Source organism: Convolutriloba macropyga, chromosome 5 (assembly GCF_964194025.1).
Source record: "Convolutriloba macropyga chromosome 5, txConMacr16.3, whole genome shotgun sequence".
In the NCBI taxonomy this organism is placed as follows: domain Eukaryota; kingdom Metazoa; phylum Xenacoelomorpha; order Acoela; family Convolutidae; genus Convolutriloba; species Convolutriloba macropyga.
In genome coordinates this window covers 26,359,488-26,377,731 of record NC_134472.1, presented here as the reverse complement: position 1 = coordinate 26,377,731, position 18,244 = coordinate 26,359,488, and the positions used below count along the sequence as shown (strand labels likewise).

General features: G+C 33.9%; 1 protein-coding gene across 1 annotated transcript; it reads left to right on the top strand.

Annotated features, from left to right (window-relative positions):
- The first annotated feature begins 3,375 nt into the window (after positions 1-3,375).
- LOC142339267 (uncharacterized) lies at positions 3,376-17,953 on the top strand. The gene is made up of 4 exons (XM_075389159.1): positions 3,376-4,240; positions 11,122-11,854; positions 15,100-15,778; positions 16,445-17,953. The coding sequence occupies exons 1-4, from the start codon at positions 3,624-3,626 to the stop codon at positions 17,554-17,556; spliced, it is 3,141 nt and encodes a 1,046-aa protein (XP_075245274.1). The 5' UTR covers positions 3,376-3,623; the 3' UTR covers positions 17,557-17,953.
- Positions 17,954-18,244: the final 291 nt, after the last annotated feature.

Genomic DNA, 18,244 nt, shown 5'->3' with positions numbered 1-18,244 from the left:
TTTGTTAATTAGAGGCAATGTTACACAAACTTTAAAAGTTAATATCAATATCAACTCTGTATTGTAATTTGGTGTTTCTACGTCGCATTTCTCTTCGGCTTTTATGTTGCGTTACGTAACAGTGGTCACTCCAGAACTTTGGCATGAAGAGATTTTTTCGGACATATGTTTTGCTGATTTGTTTAATCACGTAAGGCATGAAAAAATTTGTGAAAATCTTTGTCGCCCAAAAAAAAATAAACTTACCAAAAACACCGTGTGAAATACCAAATTTAGTAAAAATACAAAATTTGCAAAATAATAAATTCACCAAAGTGAAGATTTTTGGAAAATTATGTTTTGACAGAGAATGTCTCAAATTAGTATTGTAAACATTTCGAAGGGTTAACATCATCTGGCCTAATAACTGTTTCAATTTTTGTTTCAGACTAGAAAAAAGGCAAAACACCTTTCTTCGGCAGCAATGAGGGAAACCAATCGCCAGTTTTCTAGACAAAAAATATGTACTACAAAAATTGCCTGAATTGGTACAGTGATCTAGTTTTCATTTAAAATAATAGCAAATGTGTCATGAGACCATGCTCATACAGATTGAAATTACCTAATATCATACAAAAACACTCAGAACAAAATGAAATGAGGCGAAACTGCACACAAATCTAGGGTATCTGTTATGGCTTCAGGGGATACAAAATTGTATGTATGAGTTTAGGAAACAACCCCCCCCCCCCAAAAAAAAAACACATAATTTTAGATGGGAAATAAACCCCCATTTTTAAATTGAGGTAGCTCTTTAATAGTCAAGTGGGGTTTATTTCCTATCTAAATTAAAGTGGAGTTTTTTTGTGGGTTTTTCCGATAAAAACATCTATCGATGAAGAGCAATCTTACTTTATCTTAAAAGTACATTGCGTGTATTTCGAAAAACTGTAAAATAAAAAACAATAAGCTATCAAGAATGAAGAGACTCCTTTATGGCTTAACTGTTTGTGCGCTACTCCAGTCAGACTATAATTGGCCAAAAAAAATTTTCAACCAAAAATTATCTCAAGCAAATTATAAGATTAATGATATGATGTTGTAATAGAAGACAATTTAAAGACACCGCAGAGACCATTGAAAAAACTAGTTAGTGTTTCTTTGAAATGAAAAAATTATTTTTCGAATTTGGATTTTAATTTTGGACAATTACAAATCTTTAGTTTTGAGTTCTATGATAAAACGTGAAGTCAAATCAAATCAGATGAGACGAAAATCAATTCAAGCATGCGTGAAATGGGTCTTTGAGCTATCAAAATACAAGTAAAGCACTGCGTAAAATTTTGCAAAAACAAACTTTTTGTAGTACCCTACGCCAGAATCCGCAAAAATTAGTTTAAAAAATCTATGAAATTTTGCAACATGTATCGCCCCGGGCACCTGTAACTGAAAACTACAATTCAATTGAAAAGTTAAATGCACAAAACACAATAAAAATGTTCTAATGAGGGTGATGCTATCACAGTTTTCCAGTATTCTGGCAAATTTAATTGACTATTTGATGCAGCTGCTTGAAAATATGCGAATTGATCACATTTACTTGCAACTGGTCAAAATATCTACAAAAAATTAATATTTATGCAGTTAAGGCAAAATTCAAGATATCCTAAATAAATATGTTCTTCTCTTGATGAAATTTGTAATAAAGGTGGTCATTTTTTGCCTAAAATAAAACGATGGATTACAATGAAAAACATAACCGAGTGCATCATACTTCTTTTAAGTACAATGGACATTGGCAATAGCAAAAACCTGATATTGTGCTTAAAGCAGCAAGTGGCAATGGATACGTTCTAAAACACAAAATCTTAGAGGAAAGAAAATTAAAAATGAGGAAAAATTGCTTTGCTTCCCGATGGGCAGATTGATTGATCGCTCAGTCAAATATAATTTTGATGATACAAGATATGACGCATGGCAATATGAGGCATGGCAAGGTGTCGTGGGACCTCGCCAAGCACAATGCGGCATTTCAGTTTGTTTATTTGTTGAGGCGACACATAGTTTCACAAAAACAAATTTTTTTTTACCTAATTTGATGTATCATTAAATTTATGTTTTCTGAAGTGTTCAGTACGTCCCAGCAGTATTAGCGTATTTCGTTTAATGTAATTTTTTTCCGTAAACATTTTCAGTTGACGCCGATTTTGAGAATATAAAATAGAAATCAACTACATTAAAATAAAAAATAAATAAATAATAAATAAAAAGTAAATGTGTTTCTGGCGTAATCGCAGCAGAGCAGCATTAGGCTTTCAGTCTGCAGTGTATTAACAGTAGCCTGTTCTCAGATGTCCTTTTTCAATTATTCCCCACATCTCAGACTGTTCATTTGGTTGTTTAAGTTACAACTTGTCGCGTGAGATCAGCGAGTTCAAAGATAAGATGCAACAGATTGACTGAGTTTTTGAGAAAACTGCCTGAAAGTATTCCCTTGTTGAAACCATTTGTGCCCTACTTTAACGTATCAAACGTAGAACCAAATGCGAATTGTCCTTAAACTTTTTAAGATGCTAGTACGCGATTTGAATCATATTGAATAACAAAGTCATAAAAAACAAATGCAAAGTTATAAAACTTTTGGTTATAGTGGAATAACAAATGCAAAGTTATAAAACTTTTGGTTATAGTGGTGAAACTTGCATGTTTGATTTCCAAGAGATTAAAACCGGCGAACGTCTTTGTTCCGACGTCAGTTGAAACGAAATGTGAGTTGAAAACACGATAGTCACCTTAAGGGTGATGTCCCCATCCCTTTAACTTAGTGGAGCCGGGCTGTCCAACCTAGTTCTCTCAAAAGCGTTCAAATCTATTGGTTAGTTTTCAAATGATGCCAATTAAGAAGCCTCTCGAATCCACCTACTGTTTAATCACTACAATCATCTAATACAAGTCTTTTGTTCATAAAACCAATTAAGTTTTCCTTCAGTCAAAATTTGAAAAGACAATTTGTCATTAATTGCAATCGTTATCAATTATACTGATGTGCCCATGTTAACTCAACGTGTACAAGTTTAATTCTGACTAAGCTGACAACTTATTAAAATTTATCTGACTTTAATGCCTAATTTCTAACGATATCAAATTATAATTTAGAACCATAAAACGCGATTATAACATCGAATATGATCTGCAAAGTGATTATCAAGAAAAAAATTATTTGAAAAGAAAGCATTTTTGTTAAATACACAAATGCTGTGCTGTGTGTCTGCTATAATAGTTTTATATGTACTATAATAATTCAATTACGCATTCTTAACTACAATTTTTCAATTATACTCAGCAGTATTTTTTGTTCAATCGTAGTACGCACAGAGAAAGGCTATGAGAGCTGTTGTTGATTCCAGTAGCGTGATTGTTGTTTTTTCGAAAGTCGCCGCAAAGTACAGAACTTTTTTTACTTGAAGTTACGGCAAACTTTGTGATCCGAAAAGAACAACCAGCTCGCTTCTTTAAATCACTTGCTATATTGCTCACATTTAAAATGGTCACTCATTTTATGATTATGATTTTTTTAATTATTAACCATAGCGTTTTAATTAATTTTACTATCTATCATTACAAATTAACATAATTTGGCCAAAATGAGTGAAAGTTTTCTGAGCTCAAGGCTTGAGAAATTGGAAAAAGAATTAAAAATTTTATCGCAAAATTCAAAAGAATCATCTACGAGAAATATGAGCTTTCAAATATCTGAAGAAATTAAACAAATTTTGAATCAGTTTCAAATGGACGAATGGAATAAGCGGAAACCACCGGAACTTATCGTGGGAAAATCCAATCGATCTTCATTCTCGTTAGCCAATCAGGATTCAATAAATGTAAATGACGTCACAAATGCTCTTCGCGCATTGTATGGAAACTTCCAGTTTTATACTTCAGTTGGACCATTTCTAATCAGTATTTTGAATCCTTGTCGAGATTATTTGGAAAATAGTTTGTTAAATAGTTGCAGCAATTCCGAGAAAACAGCTCTGAAGAATTTAGCGGACCGGTTGTTGAATCATCATAAAGAATCGGGTTCCCCCCAAGTTGCAATCATGAGTGGAGTTTCGGGGAGTGGGAAAAGTTTCAACGCCGTGCAGTTAGTCAGATATCTCATTGAGCAGAAAGAGTGCACCTCTTCAGTAGTGGGATTGGGAGATGAGAATGGGGTTCAGAGTAAGGTGGAGAAACTGACAGCGTATCATCAATGCATATCGTAAGTGACCTTGACAACTGTCTTCTTTTCACCACGATGAAATAGACAATCATTAATTGATGTTGTGCACTCTATAGTGCTCAGAGAGGGTTTTTCAAGACCTTCTGCATTTGATCAAACTCGGCAAGACAAAAATGTTATTACCCGGGTCGAGGTTTGGTGGTGAATTTTCGTAAGAAATGCGGTGAAATGCGGTGAAAAAAAAATAATTTTCACCGCGTATTTGTTACATCTTTTTGCGGTGAATGCGGTGAATCGCGGTGAATTATTTTTTTTCACCGCGTTCTCAGTATTCTTACAAAAAAGAATCGTCCCTACACGGGTTCAAACCTCTGACCTCCTGCATGCCTTCCAATGCTTATTCCACTGCGCCAACTGTCACTTACTTGTTTGTTAATTCTTGTGAATTTAAATCAGATTGAGTAAAGTTTGGAAACCATATGCGGTGAATTTTTGTAAGAAATGCGGTGAAATGTGGTGAATTATTTTTTTTTCACCGCATCTAGCGGTGAGAAAAAATAATTCACCGCTTGAGAGAAAGCGGTGAATTATTTTTTTTCACCGCATTCACCGCATTCACCGCATTTCTTACATTATTTTGCCATAATAGTCTATGCGGTGAATTTTTGTAAGAAATGCGGTGAATTTGGTGGTGAATTTTTGTAAGAAATGCGGTGAAAAGCGGTGAATTATTTTTTTTCACCGCAATCACCGCATTTCTTACGAAAATTCACCGCATTCACCGCATTTCTTACGAAAATTTACCCAAAAACCTCGACCCGGGTATCATAGACCGCGATCCTGACTTTGATTTTGGATCACCCTATCGACATAGGTTTTGATCGCTGATCAGGCCTTGCTGCACAAGATTTTAGCCGACTGTTGCGCTCTTTGGACACACTGATCTTAAATCTTAGCCTTCGATTTTCGAGCTGTCATTCGATTTACTGTCGATTTTCGAGCGATTTACTGTCATACCGTTGTGCAGATCTTGACCTTTGGTCATATATGGGCGTATTGTCGTAAAACTTGACTGTGAAGCCGACAAGGCTAATTAGCAAAAATTTATTTGAGAACATAGTAACAAATTTGTTTTGAAGTGTCGTCATTTCTGTCAGTTATTCAAAGACACGCAAGTGGTGAATCATTCTGTTTCAATTGAAAGCAGTCACTCTATGACCAACCACAAAAAATTGAGTTAATTTGCACTTCGGGCACGTATTATGGGTACTTAAGCAACTATGTTATTGTACTGCACCCCATTATCAATCAAATATCCGTCGAGGTTTTAAAATGTGACCAGACCTTGGTGTGACTCTCATCTGGAGCTCGCGTTCTGGAATAGTGTCTTTTCCAGAAAAAAAACATTTTGAAACATCATCATGAGTAGTGCATATAAACAAAAAATATCATCATTTTCAATGATGATCGAGAGCCTAATGATGGCATCTTGAATCGTAATCCATTCCTATTTTAATCTTTTCAGAGTTAAGTATTTGTACTTACTCTTCAGGGTAACTGAAAAATAAAACTTGTGAAGGTGCCGAAAATAGAACCGATTTGTTTTGTTTTTTTTTCATTTAGTTTACATTGCAATAATACACTCTTAAAGCGGAAAAAAATGTCGCCTGATTAGTAAAAAGATAAGGAAAAACTCAATTTTTATGGCTATATATCTCGAAAACTTGATGTCATTCCTGCACCTAACATTAAATTTCAATTCAAGTCCATCAAAGCTTGCCACGTCCAGTCCATACTAAGAATTTTCAAAAAATTGAATTTCGCGATTTTTAAATTTACTTTTTTACTAATCCAATTCTATTTGCAGTTTCAGAGTTTTTCATTTTTTTTGCTCAATCCAGATAAACTTTCTGTTTTTGTGGTATACAAATTTTGAAAAATTCCGTCTAATTTTGATAGCTTCTGATACGTGAGTTTCCAAATTGTTTATAACCTGGCAAGAACCAATATTGCTAACTTCAGTTCAGAACTTCGACGGAAAACGATTTTGAAATATGTTTTTTAAATATACACTATGGTACCAAAAAGCTACGTACACCTAAAGATTTTTCAAAAAGCAATAGAAACAACAAATAATACAACATTTTGAGTTCAAATTAGTTCTCTAATAGCGCGTCATTACACCTTTAATTTTTTTAACGTCTAGTAGACGGTTTGTATAGTTTTCATACAGGTTTCTCACGACGTCTGCGTCAATTTCATTCCAATTTTCATACACTTTTTCTTCTAAATTTTCCCAAAAAACTGTCTGTTTTCGTAATCGCTGCTTCAAAATCGCCCATAAATTTTCAATAGGATTTAAATCTGGGCTGTATGCTGGCCATTCCAGTACCTCACACTCGTTTTCTTGGAAGAAATTGCCGATAATCTTTGATTTATGAACAGGAGCATTATCTTGCTGAAAAATAAGGTCCAGGAAATGCATTTTTTCTTCGTAAATTTTCAAAATTTCCAAATAACCGACAGCGTTTAGCTTGTTTGGACACTTAACAAGCAATTTCCGTCCATTTGATTGTATTGCACCCCAAAACATAAGTGATCGTTTGTCAGAACTCAAATTTTTTGTGTTTTTTTCAAGAAATCTTGTTCCATTTCTTTAAAAAAACTCTAACAATTCCATCGCTGGAAATGCGCACCCTTGTTTCATCTGTAAAAACCAGATTCTGCCAGAAAGAGAACGGCTTCTTGAGCACATTGATACACCATTTTGAACGAAAACACTTGCTTTTCTTCTTCAAACTGACTTTTTTTGCAGCATTTCTTGAAAAAACGCCATATTTTTTGAGAATTCGTCAAACTGTACCTCTGGAAATTGTATCATAGACGATTTCGCTCCAGTGAGGTTTTGGGATCTTTCAAAACATCGGCAAATAACTTTTTTTCTGATTTTTTTGATAATTTGTGGTGTCTTCCGCTCTATTTAAGGGCCTCGAAACTGTTGTTTTTCAGGTAACGGTTGTATGCATATCTCTTAGCGTAACAACTTGGCAAACGGTATAAGAACAAAGCGGTTTAACCATCTTTTCCGTTTAAGCGGAGAAAGTGAGAATGAAATATCTCTTAAAACTTCTAAATTTCACACCTTTTTTCACGCCTTGTCGCAAATCATGCTTATGAAGCACGAATCATGCTTTAAAAGCAGAAATCATGCCTTACTTAGCTTTTTGGTACCATAGTGTATGTTGTTTTCCTATGAATAAAGGATCAGCGTTTTTCTTGTTTAAAACTTACCCGACAATTTTTTATCGGAAGTTGAGATGTGCTGATGTGATTATACACAATCTTATTGTCCCCCGCTATGTCAATTAATTTGAGTACAAGGGTCTTCAAAAAATACTTTCGAATGAAAGGAATTTTTAAAATTTTTAGCTGATGAGTTGCGTTTATTAATGATCATCACATTGTAATGGTGCGTGAGCCATAGAACAAATTAGCAGTTTTCCAAAAAGAGCACAAATTAAGCAGTATACCGAGAGTAATTTTTGTTTGTTAGTACGATTGAACTTTGAATGGGTGCTGCATTCGAAAACTCTGATCCAGTTACTCAAAAGAAGCTATAGATTTGTGGTTAATAGGGTAAATTTTGTCTTGACTGATAATTCCCAAAATTTTAAGAATTAAGTCTGAGTACTGTAAAATATGAAATGCTAAAAAATGAAAGTTTGCAACAAATCATTATCATTTTCAATTACAAACACGAAAATATTCTATGAAAAATATTTAAAAAAAAAACGATTATAACGTTTAATTAATTTTTAGAAATATTGCTTCAATGCGAAAAAACAGCTTTCTCTGATGTTATCATACACGACTATGAAATTCTGAACAACATGTCCGGAATTGCAAGCGGTTTCAGAAATTTTGATATACTATTCAATAGAAATCTTCCAAGAAATTTTATCATCTTACCAAAAAATATTGAATTATAAGTTGAAATTTCACCAATATGGTTTAGCGCAGTCACTATCCATTTTTAATTTCTGATAGATCAAATTATATCAATTAGATCAAATTACACTTAAAAGCAGTTGAAGTTCTCCAGTCCTGATTGTCATTCTAAATGAATTTTTAGAAGTTAGATCGAAGTTATTGTTCCGACCCCTCTTGAGGGGGGAGGAACTATATACTCATGGTTTTTTTTGTTCAGTCAATTTTCGCCGATCGATATATTTATCGTAGAGAGGTGAGACTGGTATCATTAAAAAGCTCGTTCAGTGTGGAATATGGAATTAAAAATTTTTTTTAATTTTCGATTTCTACAGGGAGTTATCGAGGTTTAAACTTCTGAAAAAAGTAGAGTGAATTCATGTTGTTTTATTCACCTTTTCCGAAACTTTTGCCTAATTTTTCGTCAATTTTCATAAAATTTGTTGAAATTTTTAAGAATAGTGTCGTTGATTTTATTTTTAAGGACAGAAAAGCCTTGTTGATTATTCTGATTTAATTTTTTTGGTTAAATATTACAAAATTCAGCCTTTTTCATCAAAAACAGCACGAAATAAGCTACTTTAGTCCACTTTAATAAAATTTGCCGGCACTACACTCCCAAACAACACTAATACAAAATTTGTAGACTCAGAAGGGGGCTATTCCTACTTCAACTTCAGCTGAGAGTGCTCTGTAATTAAAACTTTGCCGTTTTTTGTTAGCTTTACTCGTTTTTTTTAATCAAAAATGCAGAATTTCTTTTTGAGTTTTCAACTAACAAATTATCTAGATCTACAATAATCGAAAGATCAATAGTTCCTAACGGATTATAAGCATTAGCAGGGCTAGTTTTGGGCCAATCTCGGACTGTTACAATCCAAAAAGAATTCGGATTGCAATCAGTCGGTCTTTTTTTTTGAAAAAAGACCTTTTTTTAATAATAAAGAACAGAACATATCAAATGAAAGCTCAGGAGTGATAGGTCCAATTGGCTTCCTAAGCAACTCCAAGCTAATGCATTTAGTTTTTTACTTAAGAGTTTATGATCGTTTCGACTTTTAAAAATAATTGATTTTTAAATAAATAATGGTTTAATGAACTTTTCCTCCTTCTTTTTCTTAATTTGGTCAACTTGCAACTTAGTGTCAGCAAATAAAGAAAACTTCTTCATTCTACTGATTAGAAATTTAGTCTCGATTGCGTTTTTAAGCCTGGAGTTATTGTTTTCTGGCTTTGATACTATTAGGTTTCAGATTTTTTTTGTTTTAAGTTTGCCAGTTTTTCACGTTTTCTAGTCGCATTATCACATTACTGACAGTTCCCATATCACATTATTAGCGTTCAAAAAGAAACACAATTGAACATATTAAAATGCTTAAGGATATAGATTATCGTTTTAACGGCCTCGACACTTCTTTCTTGAAGAAATTAATTGAATTTTTTTTTGATTTTGTCTTTAACTGTCATCTTTACTTTGCCGTTTCGGTCGTATGAGATTTCCTGTATAGTGATAGGTTTCACTGGCTTTTTATGGAAGAATAGAAGAGCCGATATTCTGATATTAGCAGAAAGCTGATGGCTTTCATGACTTTGAAAACAATCGTTTTCCAAAACTAAAAAAAAGTTTGTTCTGTTTATTTTTCTTTTTGTTACCTAATCTCGTTAATTACAGGTCAAATATGACAAAATGGGTGTCAATGGAAGGTGTCAAAAAGGATTGATGTCCCAAAATCTGTTTTTTTAAAGAATACGTTATGACCTTACTGGCTTCGACACCGGTTTTTCACAAAAAAAAGTAAATTAATTTGATTTTTGTCATATTTGACGTTCTTTTTGTAAACGCAAGACATATTCTGGATAATTGCAGGTCTCGAAGGCTTCCTATGGATGAATAAAAAACCCTATTTAAATATTTCATTTTGTAGTTAATGTCTTTCATAACTTTGGAAATAATTTTGTTTCGAAAAAAATCAAAATTTTTACATACTTTTGCCGTTTTCTCTTTTTTTTGTCTACTTGTTACCTAGTCTCACTAATAAACGGCCACATACTACATTATCGGTGTTTAAAGAAGGCGCGAACAAATATATTTTGAGGGCCGAAATATGGCTTTATGGTATTGACAGCGTTTTCTGGCAAGTTTCAGTTGAATTTTTGTTTGTTGTTTTTTTTTGTTATTCTCTTTAGCCGCTTAAAGAATTGAATAAGGACAGGTCCTAATGCCCTTCGGTAGAAGCATTGGTAATCATAAACCTTTGGGATATTTTATTTAATTTCTAATGGTTTTAATTACTTTGAAGTTAATTGTTTTAAAAAAAAATAAGCGAATTTTTTAACTTTACTGTTTTTGTTCTTTTTTGTTTAATTGTTACCAAACCTTTTTATGGACTGGTCCATATCTCTTCTGGTGATTTATATGTTATTTTGTTTAGTTTTAGGTTCATCTGACGGTATGTTGACTTTGTTATTAACTTTTGTTTTTTAAAACGGACAAAAATTTTTGATGTAATTAATGTTTGTTGTTGTTGTTGATTGATTTTGCTGTTCGTCTTGACTCGCTTTCTTAATATTGGCATATCACAGCAATTTAATGCTTCAATTTTTACTCCACTGAGTTATTTGCTTTGGAGGCTATCTTATCGTTCATACATAATTTTTTGAAAAAGACTTGGGCTTTTTTGGGATTCGCAAAAAATAATTTTTGGGTTTTTCTATCTGTTCCTCATTTGGTAGACAATTATGCCAAAATTGTGGATGGGCGGGGTCGGAACCTTATGTGCCATCGCACATTGCTGAGCCGCCTTGTTGTATTTAAAATTTAGCTTTTTGGATCATTCAAATCCGATTAAATACTCCCTCAAAACCACAGTTTTGTAGCGGTAACTTTTAGACCAGTTATTTCTGACACTTCAAGATTATTATGCGTGTTTCAGACTCCTAACCACGTGTTCTTCAGTTGACAGCGACGATTCGTCCAAACTCGGAACCTTCTACGAACTCCAACTGGGAAATGCAAAAGTTACCCAAATTAAATTTCATCACGTTTTCCTCAACCAAACACGGCTTGTTGAAATTCCAAGAAATGAAACAAATTATCACATATTTTACGCAATGATTGCAGGTTTGACAGACGAACAACTTCTATCTTTACACCTTCCGAGACGAGACTCGGCTTTTTATCGGTACCTTTCAAGCGAACTGATTGGTACGCCGAAGTTAACATTTGACGACTACAGAAAACGATACCAAATATGGTCAGAAGCTCTTGAATTGATGAACATAAATGAAGTTGACATTTTGAAAGTTTTGTCGGCAATTATTTTGTTAGGCAATGTTCCCTTATCAACTAAAAACTCAAACTTGAATATCGCTAGTTCTCAAGGCATTGGTTTTAATGAGCAAATTCAAGCCATATCCGGTCTGTTAGGAGTTCCAAAGAGCGTTTTGGTCCAAAATTTATCCGGAAGGCAGGTTAATCTGACACGGAGTCCCCAAATGGTGAGATTTCAAACCAGTGATGACGTCACAGAACTGCAGAAGAATTGTGACAGTTTAGCACAGGCACTCTATGCTAGAGTGGTTTTGGCGCTTATCAAGAGAGGAAATAGCTTCAATAGATATGTTGACGACAACCCTAAACTATCCATCAGCGAAAGTATCACAAAGGTTATACTATATCTGTAGTTAAATAGAAGTGAAAAGCAGTTTTAACTTATTACATTATCAGCTAAAATGAAACAGCAAACATAAAAAGATTTTTCAAAAACAGATGACAAAAAAGTTCATTAGTCTTCATTAGGACAAAAAAGGCATGTTATCGAGGCCCACCTTATTTGGAAACCTAGGTAACATTAACAGAACAGACGTACCAAGTCCAGATATGATTGGATTTATCTCAAACTTTTCATAACCTATAAATTGATGCCTTAAGCAGTAGTTCAATCATAGATATTATCATTAAAACTTGACAGCAGGCATTGCAATAATCGAAAACCTCTAAATCCATCAAAAGCCACAAAACTATTCCTAATCCCACCTCTGAGAACCGAGTTTTAATTTAAAAACTGTTTTCTGCGAAAAAAAAACGGGATGTTGTCAATCTGAGGAACTTTACTTTTGAGAAGCAAAACTTCAGATGCTGGCCGCCTTTAATTTAGATCTTTCAATCTAACATTATATAAGTATAAATACTGTTGGTAAAAATAGAACTTTATGCCAGCCATACTTTTTTGTTCAGAAAATTTTTGACTTTTTGAGGGCATTATAGTGTAACACATATGATGTCAAAGACGTGAAATTTTTTGCGTCCAGCATTACACTACACAGAGAAATTTCGAGAACTATGCTTCTTGAATACGTTTCCTGCGAATTTTGGCAGCATTTCATGTCAATTTGCCTAATTTTTTATTGAAATTGTAAAAAAATGGTCTTTTTTTTATTATTTAACATCAATTAAGTTACATTTTGTCAAGGAATCACAGCGCAACCATTACGTTGCCATTTGAAAAATATCCGTGTCTAGAGTGGGGAGTTTTAGCAACGTTTTATATCAATTTAACCTAATATATCAAAATATTTCTTAATTTAATTGTGTTTTTACATTGGGTCAGTTAAGATAACTAGCTACTTTATCAACTAACATTATCAACAATTCAGAACCATTAAAAATTCTAATTTTTAGAGAACTGTCAATTTTGTCAAAAACTTATAGATTTTTGCAAAAATTTTCCCCATGAGCTGTATTTGACTACTGATTTTGCTGGTTTTTTCTTCCCGTTTCCAACTTCCCTTTGACTACTGAATTCTATTTAACAACACTTATATATTACTCTTTGCAAGTTGGCAAATTTTTCACTATATTGTACGTTTTTGTTTTTGGAGACTTATTTTTAATTTCTGCCACCCTTTTTAGTTTCAAAGCTTTTTCTACTTTTTTCAATACTCGCAGCTTTTGTCGGCTTTGGCATGAGGCAAAACGTCGTTAAATTAAAAAGTTGCGATCAGATTTTCACAGCACTACTGCTCTGAAAAACAATTTTGGTTACAGGTTTTATTTTCTATTTTTTTTCACAATAGTTTAGTGTATTTGCTTTTCTGAATCAAAAACTACGAATGAAACAAATAAAAACTAGAACTATAGCGATATAAACTTTTTTTGTTTGAACTCTAAACTCAAATTATGTTCAATTTATTTTGCCTAAAAAGTACTTTTGCCGCTTTTTGAACATTTTGCTTGAAATCGTTTTCTAACCTATATGCTAATTTCACTCTTTCATTCCACTTGGAAAAACTTTTTGGCAACAATTTGGCTCTGTAAACAATTTTAAGGACAAAAAAGCCTCAAAAAATTTTGTTCTCTGCACTAATGCTGTGCACTAAACAAAATCTCAGGGCTACAGCAAAACAGTTGCAGAGAGATTATTTCACCGAATACATGGCACTAAAATTTCTAGAGCCATATTTGCTTAAATACTTAACTACATTCAACTTCTTTTGGACATCACCAATTTTTTTATATGGACTGCAAGTCAGTCAAGGTGACCTTAAATTGTTTAGAATTGTAAAAGCTTATCTACAAATGTTAAAAACACGGACTGGATGAATCGATGGAGCATAATCAAAAGGTCTTTTTCAAAAATCTGGCCGACAGAACATTGCCCAAACACAGAATCCATAATCCCGCTAAGTTAAACGTTTCTCCAAAATGATTTCTGATATGGTGATACAACGCGAGATCATTATCGGCCAAACATACACACACACATATTTGTATATATATATATATATATATATATATATATATATGTATGTATATATATATATATATATATATATATATATATATATATATAAAGACAGGTCGTTATCACTTCTGTAATAACATTTTGTTAATTTTCTGCAAAAAGAAAAATCAGGATATGAATTTTGTGCAGTAAGTTGTTGCGCCAAATGATTTCAATCATAATATCTGATCTTTTTATCTTAAAAAAATCAAAATTCTTGGAAATTATGAAAGATTTTCTTGTCATGAAGGCCTTTAATTCTTTTTTTGAATTTTTTAAAGTTTATATGAATCAATGTATGCTTTTCGCCAACTCAGTGCAGTCCAAACTACAATTTGGCTATCAACTCGGTCAAAAGTTATAAAATTGTTTCTTTCCGGTTAAATGCAAAATAAATCAACATTCAAACGTAAACTTCCTTTGACCTTACAAAACAACTAAAAATGACAAATTAGAGAAAATACTGGAGTAGAAATGTTTTTCTTTCACAATTTGGTGTAAAAACATTTTCAAATTTTTTCAAAAATTTTATGCCGATTGAGTCTGATTATTTTTTATTGAAGAAGCCTAACTGTTCTTTATGCTGTATCAAAACAGAAAAACTATTGGAAGCAATTTGTTTTAACTCCGAGATAATCAGTTTCAACAAAAATTTTCAACACCAATGGATGGAGAACATAATTTTTTGAAAATACTGGGAAAAAAATGGAGCGCTCGTATCAGAAATAAAAAGCTTTTCTCCATAGCGCAAGCTTTATTTGTTGCCTTGATTTCCATTTTGGATTGCATTCTTGTATTTTTTTAGCTAAAACTTACGCCTAGAGAGTGTTTTATTTTTTCATAAGATGGTTGCGTTTATTTCTGCTGAGGTTAATTCCATTTTCAAAGATAATTCTGATAAAATCAGAATTCGTTAAAATATTTTTCAGGTAATTTTATTGTTCCTTTTTTGTTGACTTTATGCTTTTGCTAAAATTAAGATATTATAGTTTATAGTTGCATAGCGAACTCACACACATTCAATGAACACATATCACAGGTGACCAATAAACAGGAAAGTTTTTCACTTCTGCATATTGAGTTTAAAACTGTGTTAAAATATCTCAAATAAAATATACTCTTTTTCAGTCTCCGGGACTGGGATACTCTAACTTTGGCAACTTTGGATTGGGAAAACAACCGGAGAAGCAATTAATGGGCAGTTTCCAACGCACACTATCTTTCCAGAGCGCTCAACTTCCTCTGAACCAGGATGGGAACTTCGTTGGGGTTCTGGATCTATTCGGCCCAAAAACTGCTTTATCCGATCCGAATCAAAAACTGAACAGACTTGAAAATCTTTGCGTTAATTTGTGCGCAGAAACAATCGAGTACTTCTTCAAAACGCACGCGTTTAAAAACGTAATTGAGCATCACAGAGAAGAATTAAATGAACCAATCAGAATCGACTATTACGATAACGGACCGGTTGTTGATCTAATTTCTAGTCAAAAGTCTGGAATTTTGGCAGTTTTTGACAGAGCAGTGGCCGAGAAGAACCCAAACATGGCTGAAGTCACTCGGTCTTTTGACGAGAACCCTGGATACGCCGCGAGCCACAGCGGGTCTTCATTTATAATCGAGCATTACACAGAGCAAGTTATCTACGATGCGGAATCGCTGATTGCGGATTTAGAGGCAAAGATTTCGGAAGATATGGTATCGATGTTCAGTCCATCACATTGTAACTTTCAATTTGCAACTCACCTCTTTTCAAACGAATTAAAGATTCTGGAGGAGAATTCAAAGCGAGGCAAGAGCAACAGAAGTGAGTAAGCTTATATAGTACTTGCTGCTCCTGTAAAGACTTATATTGTATCAATTTTTCGTCTAATTCGACTATATTTCGTCCCTGTTATCGGCTTTGCTTCGCTGTTCTTCGGGTTGAAAAATCCGTGCGTTAACTGCGGAAACTAGTGAAGAAATATTGATGTTTTTGTCAACCATTCCAGTTAATAGCTTCATTATGATGGGATTTTAGCGTCAAAAGAATGTAGAAATATTAAATTTTTTAAATTATTTTGATTAAAACGATGTCATCCTTGTCAAAAATTGGAAAATGAAGAAATAACCGATAGTAAGTTTTCTATAATATTAAGAGCATTAGTTCAAACAAGAGACGTTGCTTTATTGGGCGTTTGCTTTGTGAGTCATGTCAGTTATGATATTTGAAGAACTTTATATGTCATAACTACACGTAAGCGTCTAATGATTCTGCTTAAAGGTAACCGTTTTTACTGCCTTTGGTGTTAGTTACTTGTTTAGTTTACTCCTTTTTTGTTGTGTGACTTGCTCCGTTATACTTTTATTGAACTCAACAAGGTCTGTAGAATTTGGTACCTACCCTAATGGTTCTCTAACTCTGAATGCAAATAGCAACATGTGACCTCTAAAACTATTGTCGTATGTTAACATCTGACCTTTTTTGTTTTAGATCCGTGGTTTCGACTAACACCCGTGTCAGGCCCAGAGGTCACTGAAGGCCAATCATTATCATTCTGTCAAGATTTTCACTTCAAACTGGATTCCCTACTCAAGGTCCTCGTTAGGTCGAAACCCTCTTTCGTCCGCTGCCTCAAAACAGACAACTACTCCTTTTCAACGACCTTCAACGCCCCATTCATCGCTGAACAATCTTTTCACATGCGTTTGCCTCAACTCATAACTACAGTCCGAGATCACCTGGTTCACAAAATGCGATACAAAAACTTTGCAAAAAAGTTTGAAAAAATTTACTCTAACGAGAACATCAACAGAATACTTTCTGTTGAGGAAAAATCGAACCAAATTATTTCCATTATTGAACGATCGTCACCGAAAGTATCGGTTTACCCCATTCGCTGTGTTACGAAGCGGAAATATGTTTTCTTCTCCGACTCATTTTTACAACAAGCTGAATTTTGCATGACTGCTACTTGTTCAATTTCTGCGAGTTCTATGAGCAAACCAAACACGATACCGGCTGCGAAAAACACGGCAATTGTTGAACCCCAATATCGCGAAAATTTTGTCACCATCGCATCAAGACCCACAAATCTCATACCAAGACATACAAGAATTTCGACAACTTCAAGTTCGGACGAAAAGCCAACGCTGCCTTACCAACAAAACGCAATTTCTAAACAACAAAGCGTGAGAAACTCGTTTGAGATTCGGCAAAAATTTAATCAACTTAATAAAGTTGCGATACCTTTAGGAGCGTCTTTAAGACCTCAGCTTCCAATAAACAGAAGCTATTCCATAATTTTGGACGGTACAAGGAAATTAAGCTATCCTCACATGCGCGTTATGGTTGATAACTTCCCAAGTCCAACTTCTGATTCGGCCAATCAGAATGCAGCATTTAGCGTACCAGTTATGAGCAGTGGAAGAAACTTTTTGTTTTCGGGATCAAACACCGGAACGACATCTGGTAATTTATTGAGCAAAGGAGATGTTGTTCAGGCAATTGGATCGGGTGATGGGGTCTCAAGCCAGGGTCGGATAGCAGTGATAAAAGACGGAACTGCACATCATGTACCATTTGCCGCTTTGACACCTAACTGAATGCTTTTAGATGTTAAATTTAACCGGTATAAAATGTTAACTGGGACGGGTCGAATGTCTTTAATAAATGTTCACACTTGATTTGTCCCCATGGTAGGTGTTAACTTCCTGAGGGGTAAAATGATTTAGATAGGAGCGGGGATAAAGAGTGGGATTTAAAAGTTTATCTATAAAACCCCACTCTTAAAGTTCAGCCCAAAAAGAGAGCTTAGGTCCATTTTTGCTATGAAGTCCCTTCCATCACTGATCCATTTTTACATCTTTTTAGGAGACAAAGACCTGTTATGTTACCGTTACCATAATTACTACTGTGAAGTAACATCGATGAATGATTAAGAAATTCGAAATTTCTAATTTATACAGTCAAAAATTTTGCAATTAACATTTTTGTTCGGCTCTTGGCTCACAGCAACGTGAATGCAAAAGTCAGAAATTCCACTCAGCCACTTTAATTGCAACACATACTTCTGCAATCAGCCCATCAAAGGTACTCAGGCAAAATCTATTTGTGCTCTCTTTGTTGACTTAAGGTTAGTAGGCTTAGAGCTACTTATTTCTGCGCGCGAAGTACAACTACCAACTCTAACTGACTTGCCGATTCATGAAAACATTGAAGGCTTACATCAGTTATTACGATGGTAAACAAGTAATACGCCGGAGTCAACAGTATAGATATAGCGTACAAATG

Bases quoted from the DNA above. Each gene is read 5' to 3' on its own strand.
- LOC142339267 (XM_075389159.1), top strand. From the start codon at position 3,624: ATGAGTGAAAGTTTTCTGAGCTCAAGGCTTGAGAAATTGGAAAAAGAA. The intron at 11,855-15,099 runs GTTATACTATAT...ACTCTTTTTCAG, and splicing joins TCAGCGAAAGTATCACAAAG to TCTCCGGGACTGGGATACTC. The intron at 15,779-16,444 runs GTGAGTAAGCTT...TTTTTGTTTTAG, and splicing joins GCGAGGCAAGAGCAACAGAA to ATCCGTGGTTTCGACTAACA.